At 38.2% G+C, this 16,414-nt stretch overlaps 1 protein-coding gene and 2 long non-coding RNA genes across 5 annotated transcripts in view; all 3 read left to right on the forward strand.

Annotated features, from left to right (window-relative positions):
• LOC127953886 (TOM1-like protein 2) overlaps positions 1-9,497 on the forward strand; it is a 71,190-nt gene extending 61,693 nt beyond the window's left edge. For all 3 annotated transcript variants that reach the window (XM_052553250.1, XM_052553252.1, XM_052553254.1), the window contains 2 exons: positions 7,734-7,770; positions 9,287-9,497. In XM_052553250.1, coding sequence (XP_052409210.1) covers positions 7,734-7,770; positions 9,287-9,444 — 195 coding nt within the window. In that variant the 3' untranslated portion in view covers positions 9,445-9,497. The remainder of the gene's footprint in view (positions 1-7,733; positions 7,771-9,286) is intronic.
• Positions 9,498-12,311: 2,814 nt separating this feature from the next.
• On the forward strand, positions 12,312-13,505 carry LOC127953915 (uncharacterized). Its single transcript, XR_008153357.1, has 3 exons — positions 12,312-12,545; positions 12,991-13,245; positions 13,406-13,505. It is a non-coding gene; the product is annotated as an uncharacterized LOC127953915 (long non-coding RNA).
• Positions 13,506-13,582: 77 nt separating this feature from the next.
• Positions 13,583-15,611, forward strand: LOC127953916 (uncharacterized). Its single transcript, XR_008153358.1, has 3 exons — positions 13,583-13,634; positions 13,763-13,827; positions 14,534-15,611. It is a non-coding gene; the product is annotated as an uncharacterized LOC127953916 (long non-coding RNA).
• Positions 15,612-16,414: the final 803 nt, after the last annotated feature.

Consider the following 16,414-nt stretch of genomic DNA (forward strand, 5'->3'; position numbering starts at 1 on the left):
TACAAGCTCTACAACCCAATATTAACATTAAAGGGTACATAACACACATTTTCACCTAATCTCATGTTAATCTTGAGTACCTATAGAGTTGTAACGCATGCTTCATACATCCAAAAAGTCTTTAGTTTTATCATATTTATAAAAGAAAAATACAGCTTTCCGATTCTTTCCGGAAAAAGCCGAGCTCCTGGAGGCGAACCGTGAGTGGAGCTATAATACTGATGTTTCGTGTTGTTTCCATTAACATATATTCACTTATGTGCTGATTTCCAACAAAATACAGAAATCTGATGCAGTTGTATTTACATGTATGGGGTCTTTTATCACAGGGACGGCTCCATGTTTTAATAGCAAATGATGTGCAAATCCAGCGTCGACTTGGGCCTTGTAAAACATTCGTCACTCAAATGACCAGAACACACAAACGCACTTGAAACACTCCGTTGCTGTCCCGGAAAAACAAACTGCATCCACTGTTCATGTAACGCTGGGTTCTTGGGGAAGCTGAACACAGTAAACTTTCCCTAACATCCAAAAACACACTTATTTGCGCTGCCGACGATTTTGATGCGCATTGATGTGTACGGTCTCGCTCTCCTCTGGTCAATGTGTGTGCGCAAGCGCGCTTTTCCAAGAAAAATGCTCATAAGGACTTCTGTTCTCGTCTACGTCATTAGATCCACAATCGAAAAAAAAAAAAGCCGAAACTTGTACCAAACCGGAAGTAAGATTGTCAGCACAGAAATTTTCAGTCATTCTTCTAAATAATTGTTTTACATTTTGGCCAAATCTAGCATGAGAATCCATCTCTTTAACACTGTGAACAACTCTGAATACACAAAACACCATTGTACCCCCCCCCCCCCTTTAAATATATGCTTATTTTGTGAAACCGGTTCAAGGTAGTTAAACTTGAGACAACTTGAGACAAATATTGGTATGAGAAAAATATTGGTATGAACTGCAGTCCAAACAGGTTTAAGAATAAGATTTTTTGATTAAGCATATCTGTTCCACATTTCACATCAGTGATTGTGTTGTTACACTATAGTTGAATAAAACAATAAAATAACAAAAATAAGATTATTCCTTTATATCAGGTCAGTTGTTTCATTAGAATACAGTAGCATGTTTTGTCGCTTCACCTGTGTTATGAAACATTATATAATAATTCCTTACATTTATATAGCGCTTTTCTAGACACTCAAAGCGCTTACATAGTCAGGGGGTATCTCCTCATCCACCACCAGTGTGCAGCATCCACCTGGATGATGCGACGGCAGCCATAGTGCGCCAGAACGCCCACCACACACCAGCTTACTGGTGGAGAGGAGACAGAGTGATGAAGCCAATCAGCAGATATGGGGATTGTTAGGAGGCCATGATGGTCAGAGGCCAATGGGCAAATTTAGCAAGGATGCCGAGGTCACACCTCTACTCTTTTCGAAAGACATCCTGCGATTTTTAATAACCACAGAGAGTCAGGACCTCGGTTTAACGTCTCATCCGAAGGACGGTGCTTGTTGACAGTATAGTGTCCCCATCACTACACTGGGGCGCTAGGAACCACACAGACCTCAGGGTGAGCACCCCCTGCTGGCATCACTAGCACCTCTTCCAGCAGCAACCTAGTTTTCTCAGGAGGTCTCCCATCCAGGTACTGACCAGGCTCAGCCCTGCTTAGCTTCAGTGGGAAACTGGTCTTGGGCTCCAGGGTGATATGGCTGCCGGCTATATCTTCCTCTGTCTAGATCATACTATCATGTTTATGTTTGTTTGACTAGCAGACCACAAGTCACATGACAGAGAAGAACACAGGAAAAATAGGACAAGAATCATAATCATCTCTGTACCAGTGCTATATTGAAAATATATTGAAGAAGTATCATGAGGGTACACTCTTAAAAGATATTGAACCTTTAGAGTTCAAAAAACAACTTTAAAGAGCAAATATGAACTTCTAGCTATCAAAAAGGTTCTATAATGATCCACTGGTTATTTGGCAGTTATTTTTAGAACCTTTGTTGTGGTAAAAGGTTCATATTAGAACCAGCTGGCATTTTAAAGGTTCTTTCATGAACATTTTCTAAGATGTACTGCAAAGAATGGACTGAGTACAGTTAGAACACCATTTGCTTGTTACATTAGTGATGTACTAATTAATGACTAATTAATCCACTATTACTATTTTTAAATTATACTCAGTATTAATTAATTTGCTTTTATTCAGTTAATTGTGATGTCAGATGCAGTTGTGGCCTCCATCAGTTTAACCAAAATGTTTAGGCCTTGAGTTGATACAATGTGTTTAGCCTGTACCCATGAACCCCTCACATATCTCTAAATAGCACAGTAATCTTTAGTGCATCATGTTGTTGTAAATTTTTAGAACACAAATAAAAAAAATTGCAAAAATCTATATTCAGTTTTATGTTCATAAATAAACAATGATCTATTCTGTGTTTGTCAAGGTTCATGGGTCAGTGCGTTCATCTTGCGTCTCTGTCTGATTGTGTTCGTCTTTTAACTAGCAGCATCTCCGGTAATGAGCACCAGCTGCATCTCATTTGCGCTGCCTTTAAGTTTGGCTGGCATCCTGTTCGTGTTGTTGGTTTGTTGATTCTCGTCTGTCTTTCTTGTGTAGTTGTGCTCCTGTTCCTCCAGTTGGGATTCTCTGGACCTTATTCCTCGTCCAATTGGGATTCTCTGGACCTTATTCCTCGCCCGCCTAGGATTCCTGCGCTGGGTTTGAGTTACTCCAGCTTGAGCGATCTGGACCTTATTCCTCGCCCGCCTAGGATTCCTACACTGGGTTTAAGTTACTGCTGCTTAAGTGGTCTGGACGTGATTCATCTGGGGTTATGCATCGTCTTCCTACGTTCTCATTGCTGACTGTCAGAGTTACAAATAAACCTTTTTTACCTCGCACTTGGATCTCGTGTCTTAATCATTGTGACAGAACGAACCAACCAAGAAGGATCCAGCAAGGTCGGCAGAATTACGAGACTTTTTAACCAGCAGTAACTCTCGCATGGAACGTCAGGAGGATCAGATGATGGCCACGGGTCGTACTGTCCAAGCCATGGTTGCTCAGGTTTCGGAACTTACCACTCAGTTTCAGTAATTCAAGTTAGAGAACATTTCTTCTCAGCAACCACCTGAGTCCAATCCACCAGCCGCCGTGGATCAAAGCATTCTCCTGAGCCTGGAGAATCCCTGACGTCACTCATCAGAGCAGCCTATCATCACTCACTGGCGAGAGTGAGTTATCTTTTCCAGATACCGAACCCATGCAGATGGGCAGGTCTCGCCTTTCACAGCAGGAGAAGCAGAGACGCCGAGAGAGATGTTTGTGCTTATACTGTGGTACTGCTGGTCACTTCATTCTGCAATGTCCAGTAAAAGCCGGTGCCCGCCAGTAGGTAAGAGCTTACTGACAGGTGGAGCAACTCTTAAATCCTCTCTTTCTGTTATGTTGCTACTGGTAAGGCTGACTCTCCATTCTCTCTCTTTTGACTGTGAGGCATTGGTGGATTCGGGGGTGGAGGGTAATTTTCTAGACATTAATGTCGCTAAAAGACTTAAGATACCTATGGTGGAACTCTCTCAGCCCATCTCTGCTGTTGCATTAAATAGTCAGCCGTTACCCTCCGTCACACATTCCACAGTCTCTGTCAAACTCATCACCTCTGGACAACACACTGAAAACATTAACTTTCTCTTAACTGAGACTCCTGCTGCTCCTGTGGTTTTGGGGCATCCCTGGCTTGACTGCTTTAACCTCCATCAAGACTGCCTTCAGGTGGTCCATTTTCCAAACTAAAGAGCTGCTTCGTTTCAGCTCCCATTCTTATTGCCCCTGATCCTTCCAGGCAGTTTGTGGTGGAGGTTGATGCGCCAGAGGTGGGGGTTGGCGCGGCTAGCTCGGTGGGCTCTTTTTTTCGGTCGTTTAGATTTTTCTATTTCTTATCGTCCAGGTTCTAAGAACATCAAACCGGACGCCTTATCCCATTGTACCACAGAAAGTCTTTATTTCTGCAGTCACGTGGGACATCATGTCGAAGGTTCTCATAGTCTCGAAAGGGGTAACGCCCCCGCCCGGATGCCCACCGGGTCGGTTGTTTGTGCCAGAGGCTTTAAGGTCCGAAGTCATCCGATTGGGTCATTATTCCAAAGTAGCTTGCCATCCTGGGGTTAATCGTACCATGTTTCTCGTTAAACAGCAGTTTTGGTGTCCAGCCATGGCTCGTGACATTCGTCTTTTTGTTTTGGCTTGCTCTGTCTGTGCTGTTTCGAAGTCTTCCAATCGACCCCCTGCTCCTTCAGCTGCTGTTAGTTCCTTCGAGACCCTGGTCCCACATTTCGCTAGATTTTGTGTCAGGTTTCCCTCTTTCACAGGGAAACACTGTGGTTTTGACCATGGTGGACTGGTTCTCGAAGGCAACTAATTTAATTCCTCTGCCTAAATTACCTTCTGCCAGAGAAACAGCGGTTGCTGTCATAGATCACATTTATCGCTTACATGGCCTCCCGATGGACGTGGTTTCTGACAGGGGGCCTCAGTTTGTTTCCAAATTTTGGAGAGAATTTTGTAAATTACTGGGGGCGACTGTTAGTCTTTCCTCTGGATTTCATCCTCAGAGTAATGGTCAGACAGAGAGGGCCAACCAAGGTCTAAACGAGTGTTGCGATATTTGGTTTCTCAGAACCACTCCTCTTGGAGCCAGCAGCTCTCATGGGTTGAGTACGCACATAACTCGTTACCAGTTTCAGCTAGGGGCCTATCGCCTTTTCAGTGTAGTTTAAGGTATCAGCCACCGCTTTTTCCAGAATTGGAATCCGAAGTCGCGGTCCCCTCTGCCCATGCATTTTTCCAGAGGTGCCGACGCACCTGGACCAGGGCCAGATTGACTCTGCTCCGGGTGGGGGCACGCACCAAGGTTCAGGCTGATCGCCAGCGGTCAAATCCTCCCGTCTACTTCGCAATTATATCAAAAAGTGTGGCTTTCATCAAAGAATATTCCTCTCTGATCCGTCAGTAATAAGCTTGCGCCCAAATTTATTGGCCCATTTACTGTCACCAAAATTATTAGTCTGGTGGCAGTCCGCCTCAAACTCCCTCCGGTGTACAGGAGAATTCATCCGGTGTTTCATGTTTCTAAATTAAAGCCCATTTTTCATTCACACATTAATCCGCTGGTCCCGGTCCCCAGTTGGGATTCTCTGGACCTTATTCCTTGCCCGCCTAGGATTCCTGCGCTGGGTTTGAGTTACTGCAGCTTGAGCGATCTGGACCTTATTCCTCGCCTGCCTAGTATTCCTGCACTGGGTTTGAGTTACTGCTGCTTGAGTGGTCTGGACGTGATTCATCTGGGGTTATGCCATCATCTTCATACATTCTACGTTGCTTCAAGAACCATTACGCACAGACGTATGCAAGACATGGGTTTCAGCTGTCGCATTCCTTGTGTAAAGCCACTCTTGAACAACAGACAGCGTCAGAAGTGTCTTGCTTCAAAAAGGACTGGACTGCTGCTGAGTGGTCCAAAGTTATGTTCTCTGATGAAAGTACATTTTGCATTTCCGTTGTTCCTGAGAGGCGTGTAAGGGGCGGGTTTTAGTGACGCGCAGCAGAGCTTCAGGCCTGACTGTGGAAACCCTGCGCTATTCTGACCTTGGTGCTACTGGCCCGAGGCTATTAGCCCCGCCCGGCCTGTTTTAAGCCCTGGCTCGCACTGGCCCAACAGTGGAAATGCGGCTCTTGTTCTTAATTGGCCAGCAAACTCACCTGACCTTAACCCCACAGAAAATCTATGGGGTATTGTAAAGAGGAAGATGCGATATGCCAGACCCAAGAATGCAGAAGAGCTGAAGGCCACTATCAGAGCAACCTGGGCTCTCATAACACCTGAGCAGTGCCACAGACTGATCGACTCCATGACACGCCGCATTGCTACAGTAATTCACGTCGGTGACCAACGAATATGGGATATCGCTTCGATAGACCAATCTACTTTGAGTGTAAACTAAATGAGCCAATGCACATTGGCATGCAATTATTGCATCCAGCTGCCGCTGATCACTGCGTGAGTATAAGAAGGGAGCAGGTGCAATGCATACCAGCTTTTCGTTTCGAAGCCAAGCGACAGTGTCGTTCTGCTTACCTTGACTGTGTCTATGGTGAACTGCGAGTTCAGCGAGCTCTGGGAAGCTTTCTGTGTTGGCAGGACGGCGCTACAGCAGCGGTTGTTCCAGTATCGAGTGGGTTGTACACTTCAGGCTGCACTATCCCCTGTCGTGTGGCAAGCGGCCATCTCCCCTGTGCGCCTCAGCACTGAAAGAGCACTTCCTAAAAGTGCAAATTCTCTCTAAAAGAGCTCCAAGGGTGCGTCTTTTTAAAGACGACGGATCGTCCTTTTGGGTGCGGTCGTTACCTGGCACCAGGTGATGGTCACGATTGCTGCCTCATGTGACTGGGCGTCAAGCACGCTGAGGTGGCTTTCGTGGATGAGTCATGTTCCCATTGCGGGAAGATGACCATCTCGGAGCTGCGAACCAGGCTCCGCTACACTCAGGGGTGTGGAGTCCCGCTGCCTCTGCCGCGATCTGGGGCTCGTTCTGGTGGACAGACGAGATCCACTTCCGGTAGTAGCACGGGCGGTTTGGGGGTCACAGTGGTGGCAAACCCCACAGGGAACCAACTGAGCGATGTTTGTTTTTAAATAGCCAATATTTTAGTCATGATTTCTCAGACCTAAATAGAATTGCATTCAATTTAAAAGAAAACTCCAAATTCATACAAATTGATGAAATTTTCAAAAACAGAAGAATGTGAGCATTTGCTGAAGCTGATCCAAAAAAGGTCCAACAAGTTGATTTATTTGGTCTGGTTTTTGAAAAAGTATTTAGAAATACTACAAGTTCCAACTACATTGAAGTTATTTAAGTGTATGTGTCTTTTAGGTAATTGTCAGATAAAATATAGCCATTATAAAAATAAAAAAAAATTTACCATTCAAAAGTTTAGATTCATTAATCTTTTTATTTTATTTTTTATTTGACAGTAAATACATTTATACAATTTATTACACATATTATTATATATATATTATTACACATATTATTTCGCAATAATACTGATTTTACTGTATTTTTGATCAAATAAATGCACCACTGTAAAGCATAAGAGACTTTCATAAACGTTAAAAATCTTACAAAGCCCAAATTTTTATCATTATTGTAAATGTACATAGAGCTGTTCTTTGGCTTATCTAAACGGTAGAATAAAAAAAAAAAAAAAAATTAAAAAAACAACTTGACCTGATCCACACTGAAGACAGAACTGACTGATTTACTGAAATAAAACTATTTCTCAAAAGTACATATCACATAAGTGAATGTGTTTGGTCATGCTACACTTGTGTTTTTGGATGTTACCAGAAAAGCTAGACTATTTAAAAAAACAACTTAACTATTGTCATACTTAGTTAATTAGTGTCATCACATTCAGTCAGTTTCTCCCCAACACTGATCTATTGTCATAAATAATAAGGAAAATGCATAAATACATAATGTACCTTTGTTTATAAAAATGTCACGCTGTAAAGTGGTTTTCCAGCTGAATGGTAGGTCCCTGTTCATTCTGTGTCTTTATGGCACAGTGTGGTATATAAGTAAGAAAACTGACTGGTCTAATGTGTTAATAATTTTATTCTCTTTACTTCCATAAACAGAAGGGTGAAGAGGCCGAGGAAGGAGTCACGAGTGAAGGTACAGTGTGAGAGAGAAAAATGTGGATTGCAAGGGTACATTATGGAAATATTCGAATCAGTGCTGTCAAACGATTAATCATGATGAATCACATCCAAAATAACAGTTTTTGCTACATAATATATATGTGTGTGTGCTGTGTATATCTATTATATATACATAAATACACGCACATGCATGTATATATTTAAGAACATTTTTACGTTTATATATTAAATATATTTATATATGATATAAATTATATGAATATAAATGTTAATAATATATGAAAATATGTAAACATTTTCAAAATATATGCTGTATGTGTGTGTCTTTTATTTATACATAGTTAATATACACAATACACACATATATTATGTAAACAAAAACGTTTTATTTTGGATGCGATTAATCGCGATTAATCGTTTGACAGCACTAATTAAAATACTATTTCAAATTATCATTAACTATATAAAGCCTACTGTATCATATTTGATACCAATTTTCTAAGGACTCTGACTTCACATAGGGTGACCACCTGCTAATAAGCCCAAGGGGGGACAAGGGGTATGTTTCTGAGGGACAATGTGGGACACCCCATGGGCAGACTCACTGATAGTGGTTAACCCATTTCTAGCACACACCACCTTATTTAATAATGCCCTATTCCCCTAAACATGTGTAATTGCTGATGTATGCTCATGACAGAATTGACAGATGCACTTACGATTTACTTTAGCTATTTTATTTATTTATCATTACAATTTATTCACTTTAAATAAATTATAATATAAATTTATAGGATTAAAATGAATTGTAGTTGCTAAACACCACAGGAACAGTTAAAAAAAAAAAAAGTCTAACATCACAACTCAAGGGAAGGGAATTCACTCATTCACTAATCCCTATATAGTGTATGGCAGTTGAGTTCACTATATAAGGAAGGAGTGAACAAATAAATAAGTGAACGGATTCGGACAGTGACGTATAGCCTACACTGCGCGTGAGACTTGGAGCTGTTGCAAAAACATTGCCATGTGTACTTTTATATTACATGTACCTAATTTTAGAAAATAATACTAATAGCAATAATACTTAAAATTACTTTATATTGCAGTTATACATACCTCCCGCGTCAGCTTTGTGGTTTCATCGATGGTATATAGCAATAATAATAAATATATATTTTTTGTAATGCTTTTATGTTCATAATCATTAATTGCTATTAAAATAACGTACTGAGAACAAAAATAAACAAACATAAACGTTCATAATTATGTATTTATTACTTTTAGTATCTTGACACTTGCTCAAGCAGCGTTTCGAGCTCAGATAAGATAGTTGTTGAGCGTCCTCATGCAGGCGACTGTTTTTTTTTTGAGCAAGCATTGATTATGCGTGTCACAGTCTCAATTTGTGGGACGCATGAATTGGGCTTCAAACGCTGTACGCGCACGCGATTTTTCGGACTATTATTTCATGGTAAGCTTTAAACTCATGAATGCAGTTGACAGTTGTTCTCCTGATGTCTCTTTAGACTTCGACAAGTTCTTAGAGGAGCGGGCCAAAGCCGCAGACCAGGCTCCACCGCTGGCCGCCGCTGCCGCCACCGGAGAGCCCAGACCTCTAGTGAGCGCATCTAGCAGCAACCGCAGGAGGACACAGCAGACGGAGGACAATCTCTTTGCCTTGTAGAACAGTGACGGGACAGATGCTCTCGCTGGTGACCACATTCCCTCCAGCACTCCACCTGTTCCTTTACAAATCTACTGATGTTATATGATCAGATGTCTGCATATACAGTTTATTGATCCAAAAATACAAAACATTTGAAAAAATGCATCCTAATTTTGGTTATGATGTAGGATTTACTGGAACAGGCGCGTTTAAAAACAAACGTCATATTTCATCCCAAAATCAAAAGAATTATTTTGATTTCTACAAAACTGTTTTCAACATTGATGATAATAATAATAATAATAAAAATAAATATTTTCCAGCTGTTTTCAAAACTTTTCAACATTGATAATAATAATAATATATATTTTCCATCTGTTTTCAAAACAGTTCTCAACATTAATAATAATAATAATAAATAAATAGATATTTTCAATTATTTTCCAAACCTTTTTCAACATTGATAATAATAATAATAATTATTATTATTATCATCAATGTTGAAAACAGTTTTGTAGAAACTGGTTATTATTATTATTATTTCTTGAGCAGCAAATTAGCATGATTTCTGAAGAAATAAATAAAATTTTGAAATGTATTCAAATAAAATAAAAATGAAAAGTTATTTTAAATTGTAATGATATTTCATAAATTACTGTTTTATTGTATTTTTTTAATCAAATATATGTGGACTTTTGAGTGTAAGGGACATCTTTCAAAAACATCAAAATAATAATATACAAAATTAATCAAACCTCAAAGTCATACTTTTACAGATTTTTACACCACCAGTATTTACACTTTTCAGAGCAATTTATCTACAAAAAACATATTTATAATTTATTCATACTTAACTTCCAGCTTACCTACAGACTCCACATATTTAAACTGATAGAGGAAAACAATTAGGCTTCATTTGCTTGATACAATATATCATTTCAGAAATTTCTTGTTTTTGGGGAATATGAAATATGACAGACATGTCTTCATAAATTTCGCCCTCTTTCTGCATCTTTCTGTCAGATTCCTGTTTAAGGATTGATTTCACTTAGCAAAAATTGCCAGATTTGGCAGTGAAGTTAGGAAATGAATTGATATTTTGCTTTGTCCTAATTCTTGCTAGACCTAACCAAGAATTATATTAGCCTAATGGTGTTTGTAAAATATGTATCCATGCGTATACAAAAAATGTGTATATACAATAGAAAAGTGTGTATAGTACTTAAAGTTTGTATTAACTTTGGTTTAAAAAATCTAAATGTTTAATTACGTCCCTCTTTTTTAGTTTTGTCATGAAAGATTTTATGGCGTGTGATTTCAGGGCTTTGCAGGATCACCAGTGGTTTTCATTCCAGTGCGTTTACAGTCACTAACAGCTGTACTGTACACCTCTATTTGAATCTTGCTAAATGTTGCACTGCTCTCTTCCCAACAACCTGAGGAAGATGTTCACTTCAGTCTTATATGTATATAAAGTAACTGCAGCTAGATCAAGCATCAAGCATTTTAAACTCGCAAACCTGATAGGAAGGGCCAGTTATACCAACAAACTTCCATCACTCCCCCTAAATCAGCAGATAAACGTGTAAAACACTGGAGGGCCGTGTGCTTTACTTGAATATAAGGCACAAGTCAGTGTGGTTTTGAATGAAATGAAATTGCAGCACGCAGTTTTTTGCCATAAAAAACTGCAATATCTATTTTGTTTCCAGCCTTTTAATTGCTTGTAAGAAGGAAAGTGTTATACCTGCTATTATTAATATCTAAAGAGCTCTGCTTTCATCCTTTGGCAATCATTGTTTGTATTAACTTCTTAAATGAATGTTGCCATGTGATATTAAAAGTCTTGACTATTTTGATTATTTATCTCATAATGTCCTAAATGTATTTTAGAATAATGAAATGTAATAAATTTTCCTATTGTCAGATTCATTGTTTAATCCAAACTATTTTATTAAAGTGATTCATTTGCTTAATGCAAACATTTTCCTGTGTGATTCATTTTAAGAAGCTCAAAGTTTTTATAAGGTTATCTCTCTCTCTCTCTCTCTCTTTAAAGCAGAATAATTAAAAGGCTTTCTCAATTTATTGTATTCAGTCTTTACCATGTGTGCAAACGTTTTGTCTTTTTGAAATGTAAAAACTTAATTGGTTGCTTTTATGTGATCTAACTACATTTTTAAAGTACTGAATTGGGATGCAGTTGCCTGATTAAGTTGTGGAAATTAAATTCATATTTTATTGTGACGCATAACTAAAATTTTAAAGCATTAATTTAAACATTTTAAATCTCTTTCCCGAGTTCGATTTTTATACTAGTACTCTTTCCACTTTATTTTTCAAGCTGTTTTCTGTGAAAGCATAAATGATATTATTAAATGATAAAAGTATTTGCGCTACAAACTAGTGTGTTCATGATTATGATGGTAAATTAAAACACTATGATAACAAATACCAGTTTGCAATGTCAGTCAGAATAACGGGCTATTTTTGAAAATAAAAAATACAATAAAAATAAGTTGAATAAAATCCCAAAATCCCTTTATATACTATTCTATAATATTTGATAAAACGAAATATTACGAGTATGCTTAAATAAGCACAAATTAAAATTATACGTTATCTACATCAGTTATATTTGGGTGAAACAAGAAATTAAAAACGCAATGCAATAATCCAATAATGATAATGAATGGTTGATGCAATCCGGGTGTTTGTTCATTTAGAATAATTATAATAAAACATATTAACATGATAACAGAAGTGTTAATTACATTAACAACAATAATAATATTATGCTGGTAACACTTTAGAATAATGGTCTATTAGTTAATATTAGTTAACTACTTTAGTTAACATGATCTAAGCAAGAACACACTCTAAAAAACGCTGGGTTGTTTTTTCAACCCAACTGCTGGGTTGAGGCCGTTGGATAGGACTTTGGGATGTTTTAACCCAAGTTTGGGTTGAAAATAACTATCTTTTTTAACCCAGCGGGGTGGGTTGAGGACGCGGACGTGAAGGAGAGCACGCACGTCACGTCAAAATCGTACGTCTCCAGTGCGAGCAGCCGCCATTTTCTCAGCGTGATAGAAGCGAGAAGCGAGTGAAAGACTATGGTAAGTAACGTTAAATATTCAAAATGTAAAGTTATCTTTTATTGTTTACCCGGTTGTATGAAAGGCGGAAGGTTTTATGAAAGGCGGAAACAAAGGAGCTTAACGTTATATATATATAAAAAACGGACGCGGTTTTCGCCTAGGACACGGAGGTCTTGCCTCATGTAACGTTACTGAACGGAGGATGTACTTTTAATATAACGTCTGTGAATGTATTTTGTCATATTTACATAAGATTTTACATTATCTGTTCTCTTTGAGGCGTTAACAGACGGTTATGGTCACGGTTACGCTCATGTGAATTTGTCTTTTTTTTTCGCGGTTAAACTGAATGTATGTTTGTCTCCTAAAGGAAACGGCATTGTGTAGTAAAGACTAGCATAATTATTTTGAGGCTGTTGAAGTGGTAACTGTTAAAAGTATGTTTTTACATGTAATATTTCAGACTTGTCCAGCTCCTGTCTTCATTGTCCTCGCGCTGAGAGTTAAAGACACAGAAGCTGTTTGTGTGAGGAGTCACAGACCTGTGTGAGGATGAGGAGGAGGTGTTCTTCTGAAGAGAGGGACAGACGGTTTAAGGAGAGTAAACTTCAGAATAACATCAAGTTATCTTTATTTTGACTAAGACTAAAATAATGTGTGTGTTTTTTTTAGATGTTGAAATCCAGAGACAAGATAACTTCATTCTTTTGAGACTGATGTAAGTTAAATTATTATTACTTTTTTTTTTTAGAAAATTAATGTTTCTGTTGTGTCCTGCCTGTTAACTTCACATTTTGATGCAAAAACAGTGTGATTTTATATATGTATGTATGTATATGTTAATATTTTATTGAAGCCATTGATGTCCCTCTTTGCAGAACTCAAACTAACTGGAGTTAAGGACACACAAGTCTGCTTGTGTGAGGAAGTGGTTTTCTCAGCTTCTTCTGAAGAGAGGGAAAGATCGTATAAGGCAAGTAAACTTCATAATTTCATGTTATCAGTTGTTGTTGTGTTTTACTAAGAGTAAAATAATGTTTGTTTTTTTGTTTTTGTAGATGTTAAAAGCAAGAGACATGGGAGAGCATCATTCCTTTGAGATTTTATGTAAGTTATTTTTAGAAAATAAATTTTTCTGTTGTCTCCTGCCAGTTTACTTCACATTTTGATGCAACAACAGTGTGATTACGTGCTCATTTCATTAAAACCATTGATGTCTGTGTTTTTTATTGCAGAACTCAAACCAACTTTGGAGTTGTCTGATTTGGAGAGTCATTATTCTTGGTCTTCGCTCTTAGAGGTAAAGTTCACACAAAAAATCATTTACTTGCCCTCATGTCATTCCAAACCTATAAGACTTTTGTCTGTCTTTACAACATAAATTAATATATTTTTAGTTTTCTCATAATATTTGTTAATCCATTTATAGTTTAGATAATCAGTATTTTCAAGCTTCATAAATACAGAGTTATTGTAGAAGTAAATTCTGATATTTATATATGAATACATCTTAAATTATATGATAGCAAACATGTATGTTCAAAATAAAATACTGGTCTCCCAGACCAGCAATGGAGGACACAAAAAGAGAATATTAAATATATTCATACGTTTTCCAAAAAATTTGCAGATTTTGTATGAGTCTGGAAAAACATGAGGAGAGTAAATTATAAACATTTTAATTATTTGGTGAACTAACGGTTTGAAGAGCAGCCCTCAATGTACGTGAATATTGTGAGGTATGTGAATGTCATGTCTGTTTTAATGTTTCAGTAAAGAAGCTTTCTGAAAGCAATATTTATTCAAACAATATCGCATGTCCTCACAGTAGTGCTGCCATTATAGACTTCATGAGAGCTGTGGTGGACTGAGACATTAAACAACCGCACAAAGTGTTGAAACTTTAAAACCGATTATTTACCTATCGTTACGGATGTGAATGCACCTCTACCTGAAAATGGATAGTTTAATTAAATGTTTAATTTTTTCAAATGTGTTTCTCTTAGGCCACTGATGAAGAACAGGCGGTGACTGGGATGAATGCTGGTCAGAGAGGAGAATCTTCTTTCCCCTAAACTGATGCAGCGGTGGTTTTAAAGGAGGACGCTGCCCTGGATGATGTAGAAGATGTCACATGCTGTGCTGATGGGGTTTCTTCATGATTACATCAGTTATGCTAAAGAGATCATGAAAATTGACTGTGATGCATGATCTGTATTCATGGACTTTGAAACAAACTGTAAGTGTATAATTTGTTAAAAAAAAAAAGTTAAATGCTTTTTCTGCGTTGTTTAGTAGAAGAGTTTACACTCTGTCATTCATACACCTGCTCACATTCTTTCACACACACACACACACACACACATGCGTCTGTTAAATGTTATAATATCAAAGTTAATGTTGTGATTTATTTGTGTACTGTCATGCCAGAATAGTTGGAAAAAAACCTAACTAATTGTAAATTTATTGTATGTGTTTTCGTATATTTTTATATCAGAATGAACTCTGTAGCTGTTGATGCCATCCTTTTCTGCATTTCTTCTAACATGTTACTTTTTGACTTTTCTCTTGTTTTTAATAAATATTTTCCTTTTGGTAATTATTATTTGTGTGTAAAAGTGATATTTAAAATGAACAACATTTGTAGGTTTAATGCCTAGCTCAATTTGGGTTATTTTTAACGTAGAAATGCATTGTTTCCCCACATGGCTGCACTCTGCGAGTTTATTTTCTGCCAGCAGGAGGCGCTAAGAGCGGGAGAGGTAGGTTTCTCCGGTAACGGCTGCAGAGCGGTGCTGAGCTCACAAACGCTGCCTTATCAAGCACATGCGAAATGATATCGAACATTTTCTAAATACAGTAGTTTTCCTTCTGAAATACAGTGATAAAAAAACACCCGCTCTGTTTTTTGAAACCCTGCAATATAGTCATTTTAAACCATAAAAAAGGCAACCCAGCAGGCTGGGTTAAATATGATAACCCAACTGGTTGGGTTAAAACAACCCAGCGCTGGGTTCGTCCCTTTTTGACCCAGCGCTGGGTTGTCAAAATAACCCAAATTGGGTTGTTTTCAACCCAGCAGTTTTTAGAGTGCAGTCCTTCTACAGCATTTAGTCTTAGTTGATGTTAATTTCAACATTTACTAATGCATTATTCAAATCAAAACTTGTGCTTGTTAACATTAGTTAATACACTGTGAATTAGCATGAACTAACAATGAATAACTGTATTTTCATTAACTAACATTAACAAAGATGAATAAATACAGTAATACATGTGTTTTTCATTGTTCATGTTAATGAATGAATTAACTAACATTAAAGGCGGGGTGAAATGCTCGTTTTCACTCAATATCCTGTTAATCTTGAGGACCTATAGAGTAGTACTGCATCCTTCATAACTCCAAAAAGTCTTTAGTTTTATTATATTCATAAGAGAAAGATAGTCTGTACCGATTTTTCCCGGAAAAACACGACCGGCTGGAGGCGTGACGTGTGGGCGGAGCTAAAGAATCACGAGCGCCAGTAAGCTTTTGCGTTGAGAGCGTCTGGAAGCTGTGACATTACCGTGAGGAAAAAACCATCATCCAAAACAAACCATGGCTAACAGTCAGATTCAGCCGTTTATTTATGATCCAGAATCAGATCCAGAGGCTGAAACTGAACGAGAACAGCAGCAGCAACGACGACTCGCTCCGAGCGGGGCTCGAACCCGGGTCTCCGGCATGGGAGGCGGACGCACTAACAAGAAGGCAGAGATATTTTAAGCAGTTTTACTCACCGCCTGCGGTTCCAACACACTATCGTGACCCTTTTTCATTGGGATTGCATCATCCTTAAGAAATAAACGATACGCAAATCCGTCGTCAAACTGGGCCTTGTTTGTAA

The sequence above is a fragment of the Carassius gibelio genome, chromosome B3 (assembly GCF_023724105.1).
Source record: "Carassius gibelio isolate Cgi1373 ecotype wild population from Czech Republic chromosome B3, carGib1.2-hapl.c, whole genome shotgun sequence".
Taxonomy (NCBI): Eukaryota; Metazoa; Chordata; class Actinopteri; order Cypriniformes; family Cyprinidae; genus Carassius; species Carassius gibelio.